The sequence below is a fragment of the Wyeomyia smithii genome, chromosome 3 (genome assembly GCF_029784165.1).
Source record: "Wyeomyia smithii strain HCP4-BCI-WySm-NY-G18 chromosome 3, ASM2978416v1, whole genome shotgun sequence".
NCBI lineage: Eukaryota > Metazoa > Arthropoda > Insecta > Diptera > Culicidae > Wyeomyia > Wyeomyia smithii.
Window position 1 is genome coordinate 118,753,856 of NC_073696.1, and position 17,775 is coordinate 118,771,630.

The window sequence follows — 17,775 nt, forward strand, 5'->3', positions numbered from 1 at the left end:
AATAAATCACTGTCGTTTTCAAAACATGCGTTTCTTTTATTTTACTTCACATGCGTAATAGGGATACTAACATAAGTACAGTATAACTGTTTTTTAAATCAACTTTTCAATGATAAATACTGATAATAATGTGATCTTAGTTCTAGTTGATAACATTTAAAGTAAAATAGTATCTATAGTTTATGAATTTAGACAAAATTTGACGAGATAAAACTGTTCAAGAATGAAGAATTCACTTGAATCGGTAAAAACCAAACACAAACACTACGAACGATTTCGATTCTGCCGAATGTTACATTAGGTACTTTCTACTTGATTTTTTTTTTCTTCTCTTTTTTCACTTAAGTCTTTCGTGTGATAAGTTGCATTGCTCCTATCGGCTAAAAGGGAAAATAAATAATTACGTTCGTTTGCTATGTAATCGGAATACTAACAACACTTTCGTTACCGACTTTTGTTCGTCGGTGGAGATACGAACGTTTTTAACAAAACATGCAGTACTAGGTGAACTATCAACTCTAACTTTCTAAGCTCTACCAAAGTGATCGCCTAACGATCGGGCATAACAATGTGTGACTTAGTCTCTAGGGTGTAACGATTAAAACGTAATATTGTACATGTCCCGGCGGATTGGAAGTCGCTTTTTCTTATTTATTTATTTATCCTTCGATGTGAGTGTCCCAATATACTGTAAGTACGTTTCGCGGAAAGGCAGCTCAGCGTGCTTTCCCTCTCAAAAAAAAAATGTAAACGTCGCTAGGCTGGAAATCATAGTCACTGGTCTGGTTCTGCTGGTGCCCGCCGCTTGCCATGAGTTCTAATCCTGCCCGACGGAACCGTTACTAGGCGGTCGATTGGTGGGCGTCGTGTCGCCCTTGGTGCTACTTCTGGACGGAGTCGGCGCGACACACAGCGCGCACGGACACGGACCGCCCAGCTTTTTCGCCAGCATCGATTTCAGCTTCAGGGCTGGACCTAGCTTCATACCGAGCGAATTGGTCAGGTGTTCCTCGGTCAGCAGCGGCAGCCCGGCACCGTCGATGCTCTGGTCACGAAAGTTCTGTAAATGGAGAGAACAAAAAGAAGCGGTGGAGATTCAGTCTAAAATGGCTTAGAGGCTGATATGTATGAAAAAAAAAATCACAATCGTAAACTAAGTTGCAAAATTAGTTAGTATTAAAATCACGTTTCTTGCGACGGCAATTTCGGAAGACTTGTGAGGTTCGCTTATATTCGATATTTGATAAAAAAAACGACATATGCGGTGTTTCACTAAACACTTTTAGTTATTACATGTTCCGTCGATCGGCGACTCCACCCGCAAGGAATTCTGTATGCAGTTAGATTATAAACCACAATGTAGCGTACCATAAAACATGAAACCGCTGCAGAGGTTTAATAGCGGACTCTAAATAACACCACCACAATCATCAGGAAATCAGGGCAGAGCGGTTTGATGAAACACGTAGCTTGGACCAGTTTGCGAGAGAAAAATATCCCCCATCTTCTATGGTAAAACCATAAAACTCTGCGGCATCTGCATGGTCGCTCCGCATGTTCTGAATGCGCTGCAATCTACTTCGCAATGCAATATGCAGATCAGCGATGTAGCATTTTTCTTAAACCATCGCCCAACCTCTCTGTTTTTTTACGCAAGCGCATGCAAAATGTGTGTGTGTGTAAAATTCAAGACAGCACAGTAAGTCCATAGTACATAAATATAACAGCAGCTATGATCTCAGTGGCAGCAGCAGCAGCAGCCGCAGCCGGGAAAGAAGGATTTGCGGCACGCGCCTCGGGCCAACATCGTCACGATCCTACTATTAAGCGTCCGTAATAACAGGGTGCATTTGTTAACTTCCAGGCTTGGATTGGCGGCTTATCTTCATCGCATTCTGTGGCGGAAGGGTTCTCGGATTCTGCTTTTTCTTTGTACCGTTTCAATCGTTTCCAGTATTTCTTTCTTCTGTTCCTGTGAGCTTCGACCTTGAGTTTTGAGGAAAAATTGATTTCGGAGAAATCAACTGCTGTTGATCGCTGCTCCAAATATTCGCCCCGGGTTACAGACGGTTTGCGAAGTTTCAACTCGAAACAATGGAAAGTTTTAATCGCTCGCTAATCGCGCTATCGAGTAATCATTAAATTTAATAGTTGTTTTCTCTTCATCCTGAAAACATGTGCAGCGGAGGCTAAGATCCTGCTGGTGGTTAGATATGTCCAAAAGACAAAAACCATAATGAAACCGTAAACTGTATGGCTTCGAGGCGCTCGTTGCGAGTTACAACCAACATTTCAACATTGTTGATGCCCAGTTGGCAATCCTGGTGTGCTCGAGTGACTAGCTTAGCTTGGCTAAGCGCAGCAAAACTACACTTGCTTCATCTATTTTGCGTAGCCACTTCGACCGCCAACTCCACCTCCGCACTAATTGCGCGCTAGTCAAGCTTCCCTCATTCATCAGGGGGGAAAACAGGAAAAATAAATATTTCAATCGATGGTGGCTCGCTGGTAGCAAAATTTCCACCCCGTCCCACTCTCTAGGTGCACAACACCCCATGATGAAAAGGATCGAAACCAGCAAACGGATTATTACACTCATCAAGACAAACAGTTAAAATTGAATATTATTATTAAGATAATTGGCGCTTATCTTTCTCTCCGTCCGTCGCTCGCTGCCTGATTGAAACTGAAATAGTAAATCCTACGCTGTTGTTAGTTTGCTCTCCTTCTGCCTCTCCTCTGGCTGAACAGACCACGCTGGCATGCAGGCATCCTTTTCGTTGCCGATGTGGTATACTATTAGTGCACACTCGGTTCGGAAGCCCATCAACCGCTGACCGAGCGAACGAACCAACTACTCAACTCAGCCCAACACATTCTTCGGGAGGGAGGTAAGGAGATTTATTACAATGAGTTGAACCTATGGCATCACTGACTGGTCAAACCCTTGATCGTTCCCCCTTCCCCGTCTCCACATCAGGATTCCTCCCTGTCGGCCGTTATTTCATTGAATAGTTTGGTAGCCGTACTAGGCAGGCAGGTACTGTGCCAAGACGCAACAGCCATTCAATTACAAATTGCGCTGCAAGCAAGCGCGCAAGCCCCCACAAAGCCGCACTGATGGCTGCCGGAATGCAGGCGCAGTTGAGTGCATTTATTTTGACTGTCAAGCGCCACTGACAGCGCGGCAGAGTGGCTTGCTTAACCGTTTTGCCTCGCGCGTGCGCTCCTTTTTAGGTCTTCGGGTGAAAATCTCTCTCCCGCTACGCTGCACTAGCAATTGCATAGAAGATGGCGTGCGGCTGGCCGCATTCGAGCCCAAATTGCTTCGAGTAGCGGCGGTGGTAAAACCTTAAATTACACTCGGCATTCATTGGCGAGTGCGGGATCTAGTGGAGTATCATGCCACGGGTGGGTTCGATTCGACTAGGTGGGTTATTAGGCTTGCCGGACTTCTCGAACGTTTTATTTTCAGCAAGCAGTGATGGTAACTTCCGTGATTAGGTAGGGTTAGGGTTTTTTAAAAGCAGTTCTTATCGTATCTTCAAGCAGCCCCTTCAGTATCGGTAATTATGCAAGAACTACAAACATTCAACTTCGACGGCAGTTTTCTACTGGTTTTGACGGGTTGAGTTTGATATTTGCATGTTTTTATTTTAATACAGCAGATAATTTTTACACATGTCGTTTGCGAGTTGCACTGGTATGACTGGTGTTTGGCGTGTTGATAAATATAACCTGAATCGAATGTGTGTAGACATCTGTTAAATTACGAAAACTCTGAACACATGCTCAGCCTAATACGAACGTCTACTTGGACCCAATAAGTTGTAGAAAGGATATGACATTCCTGTGATACACACACTTAAAATTTGTTGCCGGATCTCGGTAATTTTTTCCAAGAACGGCACCACTGAGTGCTCGATTAAAAAAATAATTACAGGTGTCACATTTTTTCGTGAATTTCGGTTTACCCAACTGAAATTTCGGCACAAAATATCCATAATCTCGGTAGTGATAGCTCGGTATTTCAGTTAAGTTGAACCGAGATTAACGAAAAAATGTGATAACTGTCATCCTTTTTTAAACCGAGCAACAAATTTTAAGTGTGCACATTCCACACGCAAACCACATCAAGATTGTTCGAGAATAGCGCAGCTTTCGATTAAGTTTTAATTCCGAATAACAATTGTGTCTCAGCTACAAGGCCGTATTTCGTGCCGTGTCAAATAAATTATAGATGAAGAAAAAAAATACAAGGCCGTATTTAGGTACGGGGAGGGCCGGGGCAAATTTTTTCGGGGGGCCCCCTTTTCGTGGTAAGAAAATTTTTTATTTTGTGAAATCACTTAACGCTCCGCTGAACGCTGACGAGCAAAAAAAAGGTCTTCACGTCTGGCCCAGGACTAGAGGGGCCCTCGTATCGAAAAGCATTTGCCCCCTTGCCCTTTCTTGCTTGGATGAAAACAAAAATATAACTGTATTTTTTATCCTACTTCGACATGCCGATGATCGTGGTTCGAACACAGAGAACAGACATTCATGTTCATATAAAAAAGTTTGAAACCCGTGCGTGAAAATTTGAATCAAAATACTTTAATACACTAACGACATCTGTCTTGTAGTGCTCCAGTTGCACTGCATAAATATTGCTGTATCGATTTATCGATGTCAGTGGTTGTTTTGTTGCAAGTTTTTACACATCCTATGAAAATAAAATGAACGTATGTTCTCTGTGGTTCAAACTAGCCAGCTCCCTCATATCACCGCTAGAGTCGTTACGCATTTGTTTATACAGTAAGATCTTTTTTTACACGTTTTTTTACGCGAGTTGCTTTTTTCAATTACTCAAAAACGGTACAAGATATCGACCTCATTTCAATCACGTTTCCCTTTCCAGGCCCCTAGGTACCATATATCAGTTTTCAAAAAAACATTCATAATTTTTGGTGTAAATACTAAAAATTTAAAATATTGAATTTTGGCCTTTAGATTGACCACTATCATATTCAAACAAGTTTCAAACATTTTAAAGCGGTTTTCTTCGTTGTATTTGCAACTCTAAAAAGTCTTTTTTTAAAAATTTGGAACACATCCCTCGTGTGAAAAAAGACCTTACTCTGTGTCAGTCAAAGCAGTCCAAATATTCAATTCGCCCTGACGGAAGTGAATCATCATCTTCACACACATCGTATGCGAATTTTAAGGAAAATTACCGAAATGGTTGCTATCACATTCACCCTTGAAGAAATTCCTATCCTCTGCACTATGAGTGGAGAGAATAGGAACACAAATTGAAGGTGGCAGCACCCTATGTCAGAGCCAATACATGTTGTTAAATAATTTGCTATCAGGGGTTATCCATATCCGTTCAGTATTTCATTGAGTCATTGTAAGTAAATTGCATATTTGTAGGAGTAAAAAAAATTCGCACGAATTAATCAGTCGAATTAGGACAATAAATAGTTCGAACTACAATCAGCTTGGTTCGAACCAGGATCATTATTCCTCTGTCATTAAATATGAAAAAGTAAATCATTCAGGCATTGAAATGCACTTTTGAGTACTACAGTATAATCGTTATAAGTGTATTTTCACATTGAAAATCAGTTTCGTAAATAACTGTCATCAATTATCCGAAACGCTAAGATTGATCCGAGTGTATCATGAAAAACACTGAAACTGGCTCGAACCAGAATCAAAAACCCTACAACAAGTTGAATTGAACAGGTTAAGAGTTGAATTTTCCCTTGAAAATATTTTCATGTTGAAGCTTCTAGTGAAAAGTGTTTTTTTTTTCTTCATATATAATGAAAAGTGTTGAATGAAGTATTTTCTACCGATGGAGAAATTTGTTTGACCCATTTCTTATTTCTAAAAGTAGGTATGATGTATTTTGACATAGGTTTTATTGAAATCAGCTCAAAAACCGTTGACTGCATGAAATAACTGCCTAAAATTACTAGTAGAAAATGAATAATGCCTTGTATGAAAATATATACCGTATAAAAAAATTTAACAAATATAAATGGAAGGTAATAGAGCAAAAATCATTTCAAATCGCCTGGAAATACGCGAAAATTTAATCGACCATTTTTGATTTGCCAATGCCTTTAGAATGTTTACTACCAAGAGCTTTTTGATTCAAAATGACTCTCTACATCTTTTAAAATCATCAGAATACAAATATTTTAAAAAATGTTTGAATTAGAATTTTTATAAATAATTAATCTACCATAAAATTTCTCCATCCTGAACTTTTTATTAAAAGTTGCGTATTAACGCCAAGTTTCTTAAAAAAAAATTAAATTAAAATTCTACTCTTTTTTTTCTAAATTGAAATTAAATGTTTATTTTTAATTTTATTTTGGTCAAAGAAAATATTTTTGTACAGTGTATATTTTTTTATGGTGCATTTTTAATTCCCTACAACTCGTTCTCAGACAGTTTTTCTATACAACCAACGGTTTCTGGGCTACAATGCTTCGAATAAAACCTATGCCAAAAGGCATACGCCCTTTTAGAATGTAACTCATGGGTGTAAAAAATCTCTCCATCTGTGAAAAATGCTCAGTTTGCTAAGCCAAATACGTGTGCAAAGTTTCATTCAAATCCAAAATGGTCGATATTCGACCATAGGTCATTTGGCGCGATCTTGCTCAATACTAAATTTTAAATAAAAACAAATCAATTGCTTTTAACTTTACTTTTTAATGAAATTTGAAGTTATAACGCAACTTTTATTAAAAAGTCTAGGATGGAGAAATGAAAAATATTTTTTTTATTGAAAATTATTTATTTCGGGAAAAATTTTAATTTCAATGCTTTTTGGTTCAAAATATTTGCAACCTACTGATTTTGAAAGTTTTAGATAGTCATTTTAAATCGAAAAGCTCTTGGTGGTCAACATTCTAAATATATCGGGTTTCGAGTTATTTTGAATTTAAATTGAGGAAATTAGAAAATGAACATTTCATTATACATTTAATCAAAATCAGTTCTGAATGGAGAAATGTAGGATAATTTTTTGCTTAAAAGTTAGGTTTCGGAGATTTTTTTCAATTTCATTTTTTTAATATGTAATAATGCAGTATGGTAAAAAGTGAAAAAGCGCCTGAAGTCTTAGAAGTAAAATGAAGTCTCAGAAGTAAATGGGAAGCTATATCAGTCATATTTTTTTTTTAATGGAACATTGTACACGTATTTGACATAGCAAACTGAGTAGTTTTGCATAGATGATTTTTTTTTTAAATCAGGTAGTTGTTTTCTAAAGGGTGTATGATGTTTGACACGGGCATTCACTTTAGGTATATAGAAAACCTGCCTAAGAACGAGTTGTAGAAAATTATGACTAGTAAAATTTACACCACAACTTTTTTTACTAAAACCAACTAAAAATTAACACTTAATTCGGATTTTGAAAAAAAAGTTGACTTTTTTGAATGCTTTTTTTTAAAAAACTCGAAGTAATGACATTTTTAATCCCGACATTTTTACAAATACTTGTATTCTAATGATTTAAAATAGCTAAAATAATCATTTCGAATCAAAATGCTTACAATAATTAACTTCGTAAATGCATCCGTTTCCAAGTGGATTATGCAAAATCTTACTGAGCTCAATAATGTGGGTCGAATTTTTGAAAGAAAGTCTTCACGTAAATTGTGGATGACGCCATATTTCAAAAATTTCAGTTATTTTGTAAATACGCATTTACGAGTTATTTGTAGTTCATCGGCATCAAACATAGATTTATTGAAATATACAATTGACATAATACATTTTATTCTTCGACTTCAAAAAGATTGGATTAATAGTTTAAAAGTCTTTTGGGAATATCCATAAATGACGTAGGATTTTTTATGGTTTTTTTACCCCCCCCCCTCTTCCATTTTAGAATTTCTTCACAAAGTCAGGAACCCCCCCTCCCTCCTAAATTATTACGTAGCTTGATAACACCCCCCCACACATGAAATTTTTTTTTATTCTCGCTTATTTTCCGTCGGTCTAGTTCCGCCACTGTTGTGGCCAATCACCGACGCCCAGGGAGACGACTCCACACCCAGGACCCTAACTCACGACCCGTTTCATTAACGGATCGGCGCCAACGGCTTTACTTCCTCATGCGATGGAAGGCGTGATCCCAGAGATTATTCGCCTCAGAAAATCTCCCGGTGTCGGCTAGGATTGAATCTAGACCAGTTGGGTTGGTTGTGAGTGGATCACGCCACCTCACAACCATAGACACCTATGTCGGCGGACCCAGGCGTCGAGCGTGGTTGGCGGAGACGTTACCAACCACACTAGGCCCCCGCTCATGAAAAATTTTTGCAAGTTTTACTATCAAAACATACCTTGTGTCATAAATGAACAAGAAAAGACAAGGACGTAATAAAAATGACCCCAAACAGACAAAACAGTGATAAAAAAGAACAATAAGAAAAAAAATCCATTTCCATTGATGTTTTCTTAGTTTCATATTTGCTACGTAGCTTGGCTTGAATGCTACGTCATTTATGATTATTCCCTTTGAAAATTTAAAAAAAACACTCCAATCAAAAAATTTCTCCATCTTTGAAAGATACCCGTATGAAAAAACTTATCAAAACAAAAAATGGTCGTTTGAATTTTTGTGTGTTTCCAGATCATTTGGCGTAATTTTGCTCATGATGCAATATGGTCCTACAAAAAATTTCAAATCGTAAAGCTGTTCATATTCAAGTGTACGTTCATGTACAGTTTAACGTCATGTTCAAGTTCAAGTCCACGTTAACGTTCATATTCGTGTTCATTCATGTTCAAGTTCACGTACGTGTTGTTATTCATGTTCAGGATCGCGTTCATGTTCGTGTTCATGTTTTTTTCAAGTTCATATTCATCCGTGTCAAATAAATGTTATGTTTATGTTTATGTTTATGTTTATGTTTATGTTTATGTTTATGTTTATGTTTATGTTTATGTTTATGTTTATGTTTATGTTTATGTTTATGTTTATGTTTATGTTTATGTTTATGTTTATGTTTATGTTTATGTTTATGTTTATGTTTATGTTTATGTTTATGTTTATGTTTATGTTTATGTTTATGTTTATGTTTATGTTTATGTTTATGTTTATGTTTATGTTTATGTTTATGTTTATGTTTATGTTTATGTTTATGTTTATGTTTATGTTTATGTTTATGTTTATGTTTATGTTTATGTTTATGTTTATGTTTATGTTTATGTTTATGTTTATGTTTATGTTTATGTTTATGTTTATGTTTATGTTTATGTTTATGTTTATGTTTATGTTTATGTTTATGTTTATGTTTATGTTTATGTTTATGTTTATGTTTATGTTTATGTTTATGTTTATGTTTATGTTTATGTTTATGTTTATGTTTATGTTTATGTTTATGTTTATGTTTATGTTTATGTTTATGTTTATGTTTATGTTTATGTTTATGTTTATGTTTATGTTTATGTTTATGTTTATGTTTATGTTTATGTTTATGTTTATGTTTATGTTTATGTTTATGTTTATGTTTATGTTTATGTTTATGTTTATGTTTATGTTTATGTTTATGTTTATGTTTATGTTTATGTTTATGTTTATGTTTATGTTTATGTTTATGTTTATGTTTATGTTTATGTTTATGTTTATGTTTATGTTTATGTTTATGTTTATGTTTATGTTCATGTTTATGTTCATATGCAAGTTCAAGCTCTAGTTCAAGATAAAATTCAAGTTCAAGTTTATGTTCATCCAATTGAGCAGTCTGATAACAAAGTTGAAGGCTGTTTTTACCGTGAAAATCAGATAGCTGGCAGAAATTCTGATTGCTAGCATCCCAGAACGTTTGTGTGTTGTCAGAATAAGGCAACTTTTCATTGGATGAAGTGCCGGCTGGTTTACCGACTACTGATACAGCTCGCTACCGCACAAAGGCAGCTTTTTACTAAAGGAAGTGTCGCTGCACCAGCTGGCCCTGCCCCTATCACTGCTGATACCCGCTGCCACTGCTGCTGCTGCTAAGTAAGGATTGTCCTAGTCGCGGTCCAGAACTGATATGACTAATTTAGACTGAATCAGGCTCTTATATAGGCCAAATAATACATTCCCGACTGCCGCGCAAAGCATATGTTTAGTGAAATTATATAAAAACACGTTTTGCTCGACTTCCTGAAAATGCAAGTGGGACTGACTTGCTATGCTTGCGACACAATAATTCTGTCAACCGTGCTTGGGAAAGTAAGCATTTAACAACCAATTAGAGGTTGAATTCCGCGTTTTAACAAGGCTTGACAATTTTCCATAGTGCAATAGAATAATCAAACTACAATTTTCTGCACTTGGGCGGATGCATCGAAGATTGTCCAATCGATTGCTGCAAAAACAAAGGTAATCCATTGCAACCCTTTTGCAGCCGAACTCCCTGAGATACTTAATTCTACGTCAAAAAAAGTAAAATCTTCTGGATGGTACTTGGGCGAACTGTCATTCAACGGGTTTCGAGTAGTTTTTTTATTTTTCATTTGAAAATCGAAGAATAATGATAAACATTTTTGAAAAATTACGTTTTGCTTAGAAAACGCATCTTTTTCAAATGATATATAAAAACTGATACAGCTTTACAACTCAATTGAAAGCGACGGTTAAAGCGTTGCGATGACCTAACAATCGTCAATTGAAAATGACTTATTCAGGCTCTGGTGAAAATGCACTATTTCATAAATACACTGGGGTCGCTTTTTACGCGATTGGTTGTGCCGCAATTAAAAGATTAGATTAGATATATTTACACTAAACTTATTTTATACCGCGTACAAATAATCTTCCGAATCGAGTAAAAATAATCCGCGTTATTGTAATAATATCCCATTTGAGAAAACGCATAAAAACAACCCGCGTAAGAAGCGACTCCAGTGTATCCCATTTTCTGTAAGCTAGATTATAGAGTGTTATAGCAGAATCCCATGCCAATATGGTCACCTATTGATAACGAATGATTTTCTTTTTCTATGGCATCAGAATTAAAAAGTTATGAATATATAGCTGAACTATTTCAGATCGTTGGTTGAAGTAAACGGAGCCAACGTGGTAGCAACTCTTATCGGTAGATGTTTCCAATAGTGCATCACTAACTACTCATAAATTAAAGATGTTGCGTAACTACAATAAATTAGGTGTAATTTTTGCCCGTTTCTAGGAGAAAGTTGTGGAAATTATGGCAAAAATCGAAAATCTAAATGAGACTTTTAGTCTCAGACGTCCAGTTGTCTCGATTATGCTCGATTATCTTGAGTCTTAGCAATGATTGTATTTCTCTAATTGGCACAACTTTCAATTTGATTTTGCCGAAACACAAACTAGCTTAACCCAACCCCGCAAGTTCATTAAGCTAGCCTGAGTCAGATTTGGCAGTTTTTTTCCAAATCATTTACTAATTTTAATACACATAATCATTTCGTTATTGCAGTGATTGTTGTCGGTCAAAGCCCGAATATGGTATGACTATATGTTTCTGCGAAACAAAACAATTACTATAAGCACTGAATTAAGACATATAGGAAAACAGAACTCTGCCTTAGTATCATCTATTTGAAAGCAACATGAATGAAAAGACATCAAATTGGTAACAATATGATTGAGAATACAAATTAGAAATTAAAAACTCTGTTTACATTTGTCAGTATCTTCTAAATTATGTACCATGCTTACTCTACTCAAACTGATCTAAAAATCTAATAACTAAAAATATTTAAGCTGAAAGTATCGGAGTCGAAGTCTCTCAGAAAATGGGGTTACGCTTTTGAAAGTTGTTTTGAAATGTTGAATGTTGATCTGATAGAAAATCATGACTTACACTAAACATTAACTTTTATCTCTGAAAAGAATGTGTAAAAATACATGAGTACTAGCTGCGTTAGAGATTTGTTTCCTTTTGCGTTATGCTTTTCTAAGAGCAAAGCAAACAATAAATCCTTTACAAGACTGAACGAACAATTTGTTTGTTGCCTTCACTTTCAATGCTTGCTAAGCGACAAACCCGCAAATTGACAATAACTCACGTCCGAATCATCCGACCAGACCAATGATTGGACCAATTACGTCTAGAGTGGTGAATTTCACTCCTAGCTGTTATATCTGTATACTACTGGAATGATATATGCGAATACAAGGCGAGTTGAAGCTCCGGTCAGCGCCTGGTGAAACCCGCCGTAGTAAAAAAAGTACCATTTCCCTGGCAGTCTGTTTCTATTCAGTAATTTGTGGTGCGCACGCTTTTCCCCCTGTGGGGAAAGAAAAAAAATCCTCTACTCTAGTCGACATGGAACGGCACGCGGTAAGCCACCCGAAGAGAGGGAGCATAATTACTGTGTGCATACAATCAGCATAAGAAATTGTTTCTGACTGATGAGCGCTCTCGGGGCTGCAACCGAAGCCAATGTTTTGGAACGCGCGCGTGCTTCCAAGTTGCGCCTAGTTTCGTTTACATGGCTCTTGGAAAAAACCGAAGAAGTTCAATCGTCTGCTGCTGGGGAGGCACAGAAGGAAGACAGTTGCAGGTTGCAGCACGACTGACTGCCAGCTGACTAATGTTTACTCATGTCCGAACGGCTCGAATACACGAGCGGCCGAATGAAATAGTGGAAGGCAATCCAGCAGGAGACACGCTCCCGCCTACCCTATTAGCGCAGAGCAACTGGACTGCCGTGGGCGATAGGCACTTCAGGCAGCATCGTTAACAAATTGGGAACATGCTAGCGTTAATTATGAGATGCGCCAGTTATCTAGTGACGGATTTTGCAACTTCAATCCAATCCAATTTATTTTCAATAAATAGTCTTCGTGGCATCGATGGTATTTTAAAAAAATAAGGTCGCTTCAAACCAATTCGAAAATTTGGAAAACGTATAAATGAGCAATATCAATCGTTAACTGAGTGCCGAGATTACAAACATCGAAAAGCAGAAGTTCGTTTTCTAACATCCGAAAAGTGAACAATAAACTTGAAGGCAGAAAAAAATAGCAGCAGCATATACAAATCTGCCGTCATAAATCTTGCCTTATGAAGAAAGAAGCGTCAAAACAAGCATACGATACACTCACTAGTCGAGCGCATAAATCGTCCACTTGAAGTGCTGCCTCCGCTCGTTAGGCAGATTTTATGCGCGTGAGTATTACGAGCTATGTCGACTGATGGCAGCAAATTTACGGCGGGCAGCATAACGCGACCCGGACTTCTGCTCCTGCTGCCGCTACTGCGACTACTACCGTTTGGGATGCACTGCGTGGCAGGACGATGAAAATGATAATATAGTGCCGGCGCTGCTGTTGGTTTCGCCGGAATGTGCACGAGATTTTCGCCAAATGAGCACTCGGTCAGACATTAAGCATCAGCACGAGCGCGAAATTATAGCGCAAGTGCATGGCGGGCAGTGGGTTGTTTTGAGGATCGTGATTCTGATGGCTTGAACGATCGTTAGATTACTGATGGATAGCGTATGAAAGCAGCAGATATTAGAACCGTCATCATCGGTTTATGCGTTGCATAGTTGATTGGGCTCAGGTAATTATGCAAGAATAGCACAGTCCCTATTAAATTTGCTGGTGGTGAGAAGTAACTTCGTTAGCTAATTACAGAATACAGCAACCGTAATAGGTTTCAGGGGTCCTTATGATGCTAACGCTGGGGCCCGATGTGGAAGCAAAGCAGAAGCAAAAAGTAATATTTCTCCTGCAAACAAGTACCTAGGTATCGCTTCTTCGGGATCCCCCGGGCACTGCCGGCCATCTTCGGAGCAGCAGACAGTGGTTTTCTTCTTGACCTTGCAGTGTCGCGCAGCCGATTCCAAAGACGGAACTTTGCAGCACCACCGTACACAACCCGTACGGAACGATCGCATATCATCATTGGAAGATTGCATGCCAGGGGCACATTTTTAATTCGTTTTTGTACACTGTGCAAGAATGCCAGCGGTTCTGTTCTGGATGGCTGGCAGTCTGTGCGAAAATGCGCAAGCAGTTCGGGTGCTGCCAACCGAGGGCAGACAGACAGAGGTCGCTGACAGAGGTTAGATTGAACGTCTAAATTGATCGTGCCGTAAAAAACCTGTTTTAATCCACTCACTTATTGAAATGACGGGACTACCTTTTGTTTCGTTTTCGATACGAGTCAATCGAACGTAATGTGTGCAGGTAATGCAGATCATGACGAACAATGCAGTAAATGACATTCTTGGCTTTTGGCATCGAGGAAATCGGACATTTATCAAACCATTAAAGTGACCTGGTAATAATTGCTGTATAAAACACGTGGGCATATTATATTTTTGTTGTGTTTTGTTATATTTCCTACTTCGCGAGAGTCAATTATTTTTCAAAACAACTTGAAAAAGCTCGAACGCTGTTTGTTCAGACATAAAGATATCATCGATTTGATCAAAACAAAACAACAAAAAATAGCAATCACATGAATTTTATGCCAATTCGATAGGTGTTGGCAACACCCTCTCAGAATTCAATGAATCTTTATGGGTTTTAATGCTAAATAAAACAACTTTACATACTTTTTGTTCAAAAATTTATCAAAAGTAACAAATGAAATGGTCTGAAGTTTTTTAACTTTTTATTATCAATCGACATGGCTAAATCATGTCATGAGTTAGAGAAAGATTGTCAAGGGGTGACTTTCGAACAATTGTCTGAACTTTAATATTAAAATATAAAAAAGTATTTTGATTTTCGACATTGAAATACTTTGATTTTAGAAACGTTAATTGATTAAAAAAAGTAGAAAGTTATATCATACACATAACCGCATTATTGACGAGAAGCTATCACTCATTTACACACAACACAGTGAGCAAGAGGGTAGAAAACCAAAATTACCACGTCCTCAATTGTTACTTGCCAAAGTCATTGGTTGCAATTCAATTACCGCTTTAAGATTATTAGGTCTTATAGTAAGGATATGCTCAGCACTTAACTTCCCCCTACCGCTTCACGTTGCACGGAAATGTTGGCATCGTTCATGTCTCGTTACGTCATTAATTTAGTTTTATCCCGTAGAGTAACCACCATAGATTAGAGTTCCCTTCAAGCTTGCGAGCATTTCTGCATATTGGTTCTAACGGCATAGATTATAACAAGGAGTAAATCAACTATTTAATTCCCAATCCTATTTGCCTTGTAGAAATAGTGTTCCTGTGCTCGAGTTATTACCAGCACGAAAGAAAGAATATTTCTACGAGCTTGTGTTAATTTGGTCTATACCTACCACTATGTGTATAACCAAAAAAGAAAATTTATTAACTTTACAATTGCAGATTTTTTGGTCCTGAGAAGAATAGTGTTTGTATTGGAACAATTGCCCACATAAACCGAATTTCGTTTCGGTTGGAAGTTAATTCTACTGCACAGGAATTTACCCGAAAAAATCAGGTACAATCTGATCCCGTTGCCTATCGCTTCTTCAACCCTCTACACCTTGATCCCCCACAGTTGAAATCTAACGCTTACTTTTTCTTTTGATTGATATGTTGTTGGTTCAAGATTCTTTACATGCATAAAAGGTGTACAGATATGCGGCGCGCGTTGATATCATGGCTTCTGAAACAGAAGCACCGTTCTCATTGCTTTACATATAATGCAGAGAAAAAAAACGACCAGCTTCGTAAACGCAGAAGCGAGAATGACGAAACTTGGAAAAGTTGTATAGTTGTATGTGCTTCATTTGCACTTCTGTTTCAAAAGCCAGATTTGAAATGAGCCGTATGCGAGCCATATGCCGATGTAGCTTTTATGCATGAAAATGAGACCATCTCTTTCACGGGAACAGATTGATGGAACGACCAATCACGTGGTTGCGATGAAGATGCGCGGTGTAAAGGCAATTTTTGGTACATTTGTGTATGGAAAACGTGCACGTGGTTGGTTGAGTGAAATTGGATTTGAATGAAATTTGGACTTGCTGATTTTTTTTTTAAATAATAACTATCATAACATATTATGTCGTACTGTTTATGCTAACAAGCCAAATCAGGTCCACATCTTATAAAATACAGGAATAGGATGATGCATAAACCATAAACATATGTGTAGATTTCACATATAAATGTTTAATGAGAGGCAAGTGAAATCTCAGAATGGACCCCTTATGGTAAGACGTAGTCCTACGTCTAAATATTTTTTTTAGATTTACTTGAATTTGAGTTTTCAAGATAGACATTTTAGTTGTCTAGAACCCTAAATTCCGAAATTGGCATTATTAAGAAAAAAAAGTTATTTCTGAAAATTAACTTTTCATGTTCACGAAACAGTGTTGAGCATGAAAAGGATAAAGAGATAATGGATCAGTCTTAAGTCAATATCTTTCTTGTAGTACGTTAGCGAATACATTCGATTAGAGTTAATCAATCTAGTCAATTTTAGGAATAACTTTCTTTCAACGAATGAAGTATGAAATGCGGTGTTTCGTTAGCTATATCCGAGATGGCACTCCCGTCGCGTGACTAGGCATCGCGGTCCTAACCAGAAATTGAAAGGTGTAATGATTGGAAACTTGGTGATTGGAATTTCAGAACTCTACTCGAACTCTGCTCTACTCTACTTTCGCAGTAGGAAAGATGAATGCGGAGGCCGCAAACGGTGGAACATGAATTCCGGGCAATAGATCCTATTGCGGAAACTTCGTTTAAGTACCATAAATACTACAGTGGTTGAAAAGCCAGTCGTCGTAGGTTCGAGTCTCGGCTCGGGAGAGACTGTTAGTGTCAGTAGGATCGTAGCGCTAGCCCCGCAATTGTCCTGTACACTAAACAGGTGGCTGCGAAGTCTGTATATAATAAACAGGAGGTCATGTTCCGAATCGGAATATAGCACCAAGGTTTCGCTTTAATACTACGGTGTTAACGTGAAAGCGGGAAGAGGAGTCAGTTTTGTGCTAAATGAGAAACACATAAAACGTGTCACTATATGGAGGCCGACCAGTCACCATATTAGCGTGTGCAGAGATAAGGACAAATTTTTCTATAACAGCCTAATTAGTGTGTACGCACCGACCAATGATAAACCCTCCTTAACGTCTTTCAGAGGACCAAACATTGACTCGGATCACTATTGAAAGATCTGGCCAGGTTGTTCAATGTATTAAAATTGAAGACAACGAGAAAAAAACGGTGGAATATCCAGCGATTATCAACTGGCGGAGAGGCTGCAGAGTACTCGCAGAAAGTTGATGAGCAAATCGGTGACCAAGTGGAGGAGACCTGAACGAACAGTGGAGATATATCCACAATACAATAAGTACAATCAGCGAGCGGCTATACTATGCGATCCACTAGACCACACTGAGGATCTGGGTGGATGAACAAATGCCGAACAACCCATTTGGAAGGCCTTATATGCCCAATCTACAAGAGAGGCCATCGACTAGATTGTTGCAACTATCGAGGCATTACGTTGCTCAACACCGCTTACAAAGTGCTCTCCCTTATCCTGTTTTTTAAATTGATAATTTTCATCCTGCGACAAACCCTCGATAAGTTCCGGGAGTATAACTTGCAGACTCAAAATCTGTTTGTAGATTTTTAGGCACTATACGACTCAGTGAAAAAGAAACGAGCTGTGGCAGGTAGTGCTGGACCACGGTTTCCCGAAGAAACTGATTGAGCTGAGTCGTATGACACTGGATGGATCTAGATCATGCTTGTGGATAGCTGGCGAGACATCAGTCGCTCTCGTAACGTTAAATTGAGCTGAAGCAGGGGGATACGCTCTTCAAATTACTT

At 38.0% G+C, this 17,775-nt stretch overlaps 1 protein-coding gene across 2 annotated transcripts in view; it reads right to left on the reverse strand.

The window, feature by feature from the left end:
- Positions 1 to 15: 15 nt before the first annotated feature.
- The window catches only part of LOC129730962 (putative uncharacterized protein DDB_G0277255), a 219,120-nt gene continuing 201,360 nt past the window's right edge, over positions 16 to 17,775 (reverse strand). For both annotated transcript variants that reach the window (XM_055690634.1, XM_055690635.1), the window contains exon 8: positions 16 to 1,060. In XM_055690634.1, coding sequence (XP_055546609.1) covers positions 818 to 1,060 — 243 coding nt within the window. In that variant the 3' untranslated portion in view covers positions 16 to 817. The remainder of the gene's footprint in view (positions 1,061 to 17,775) is intronic.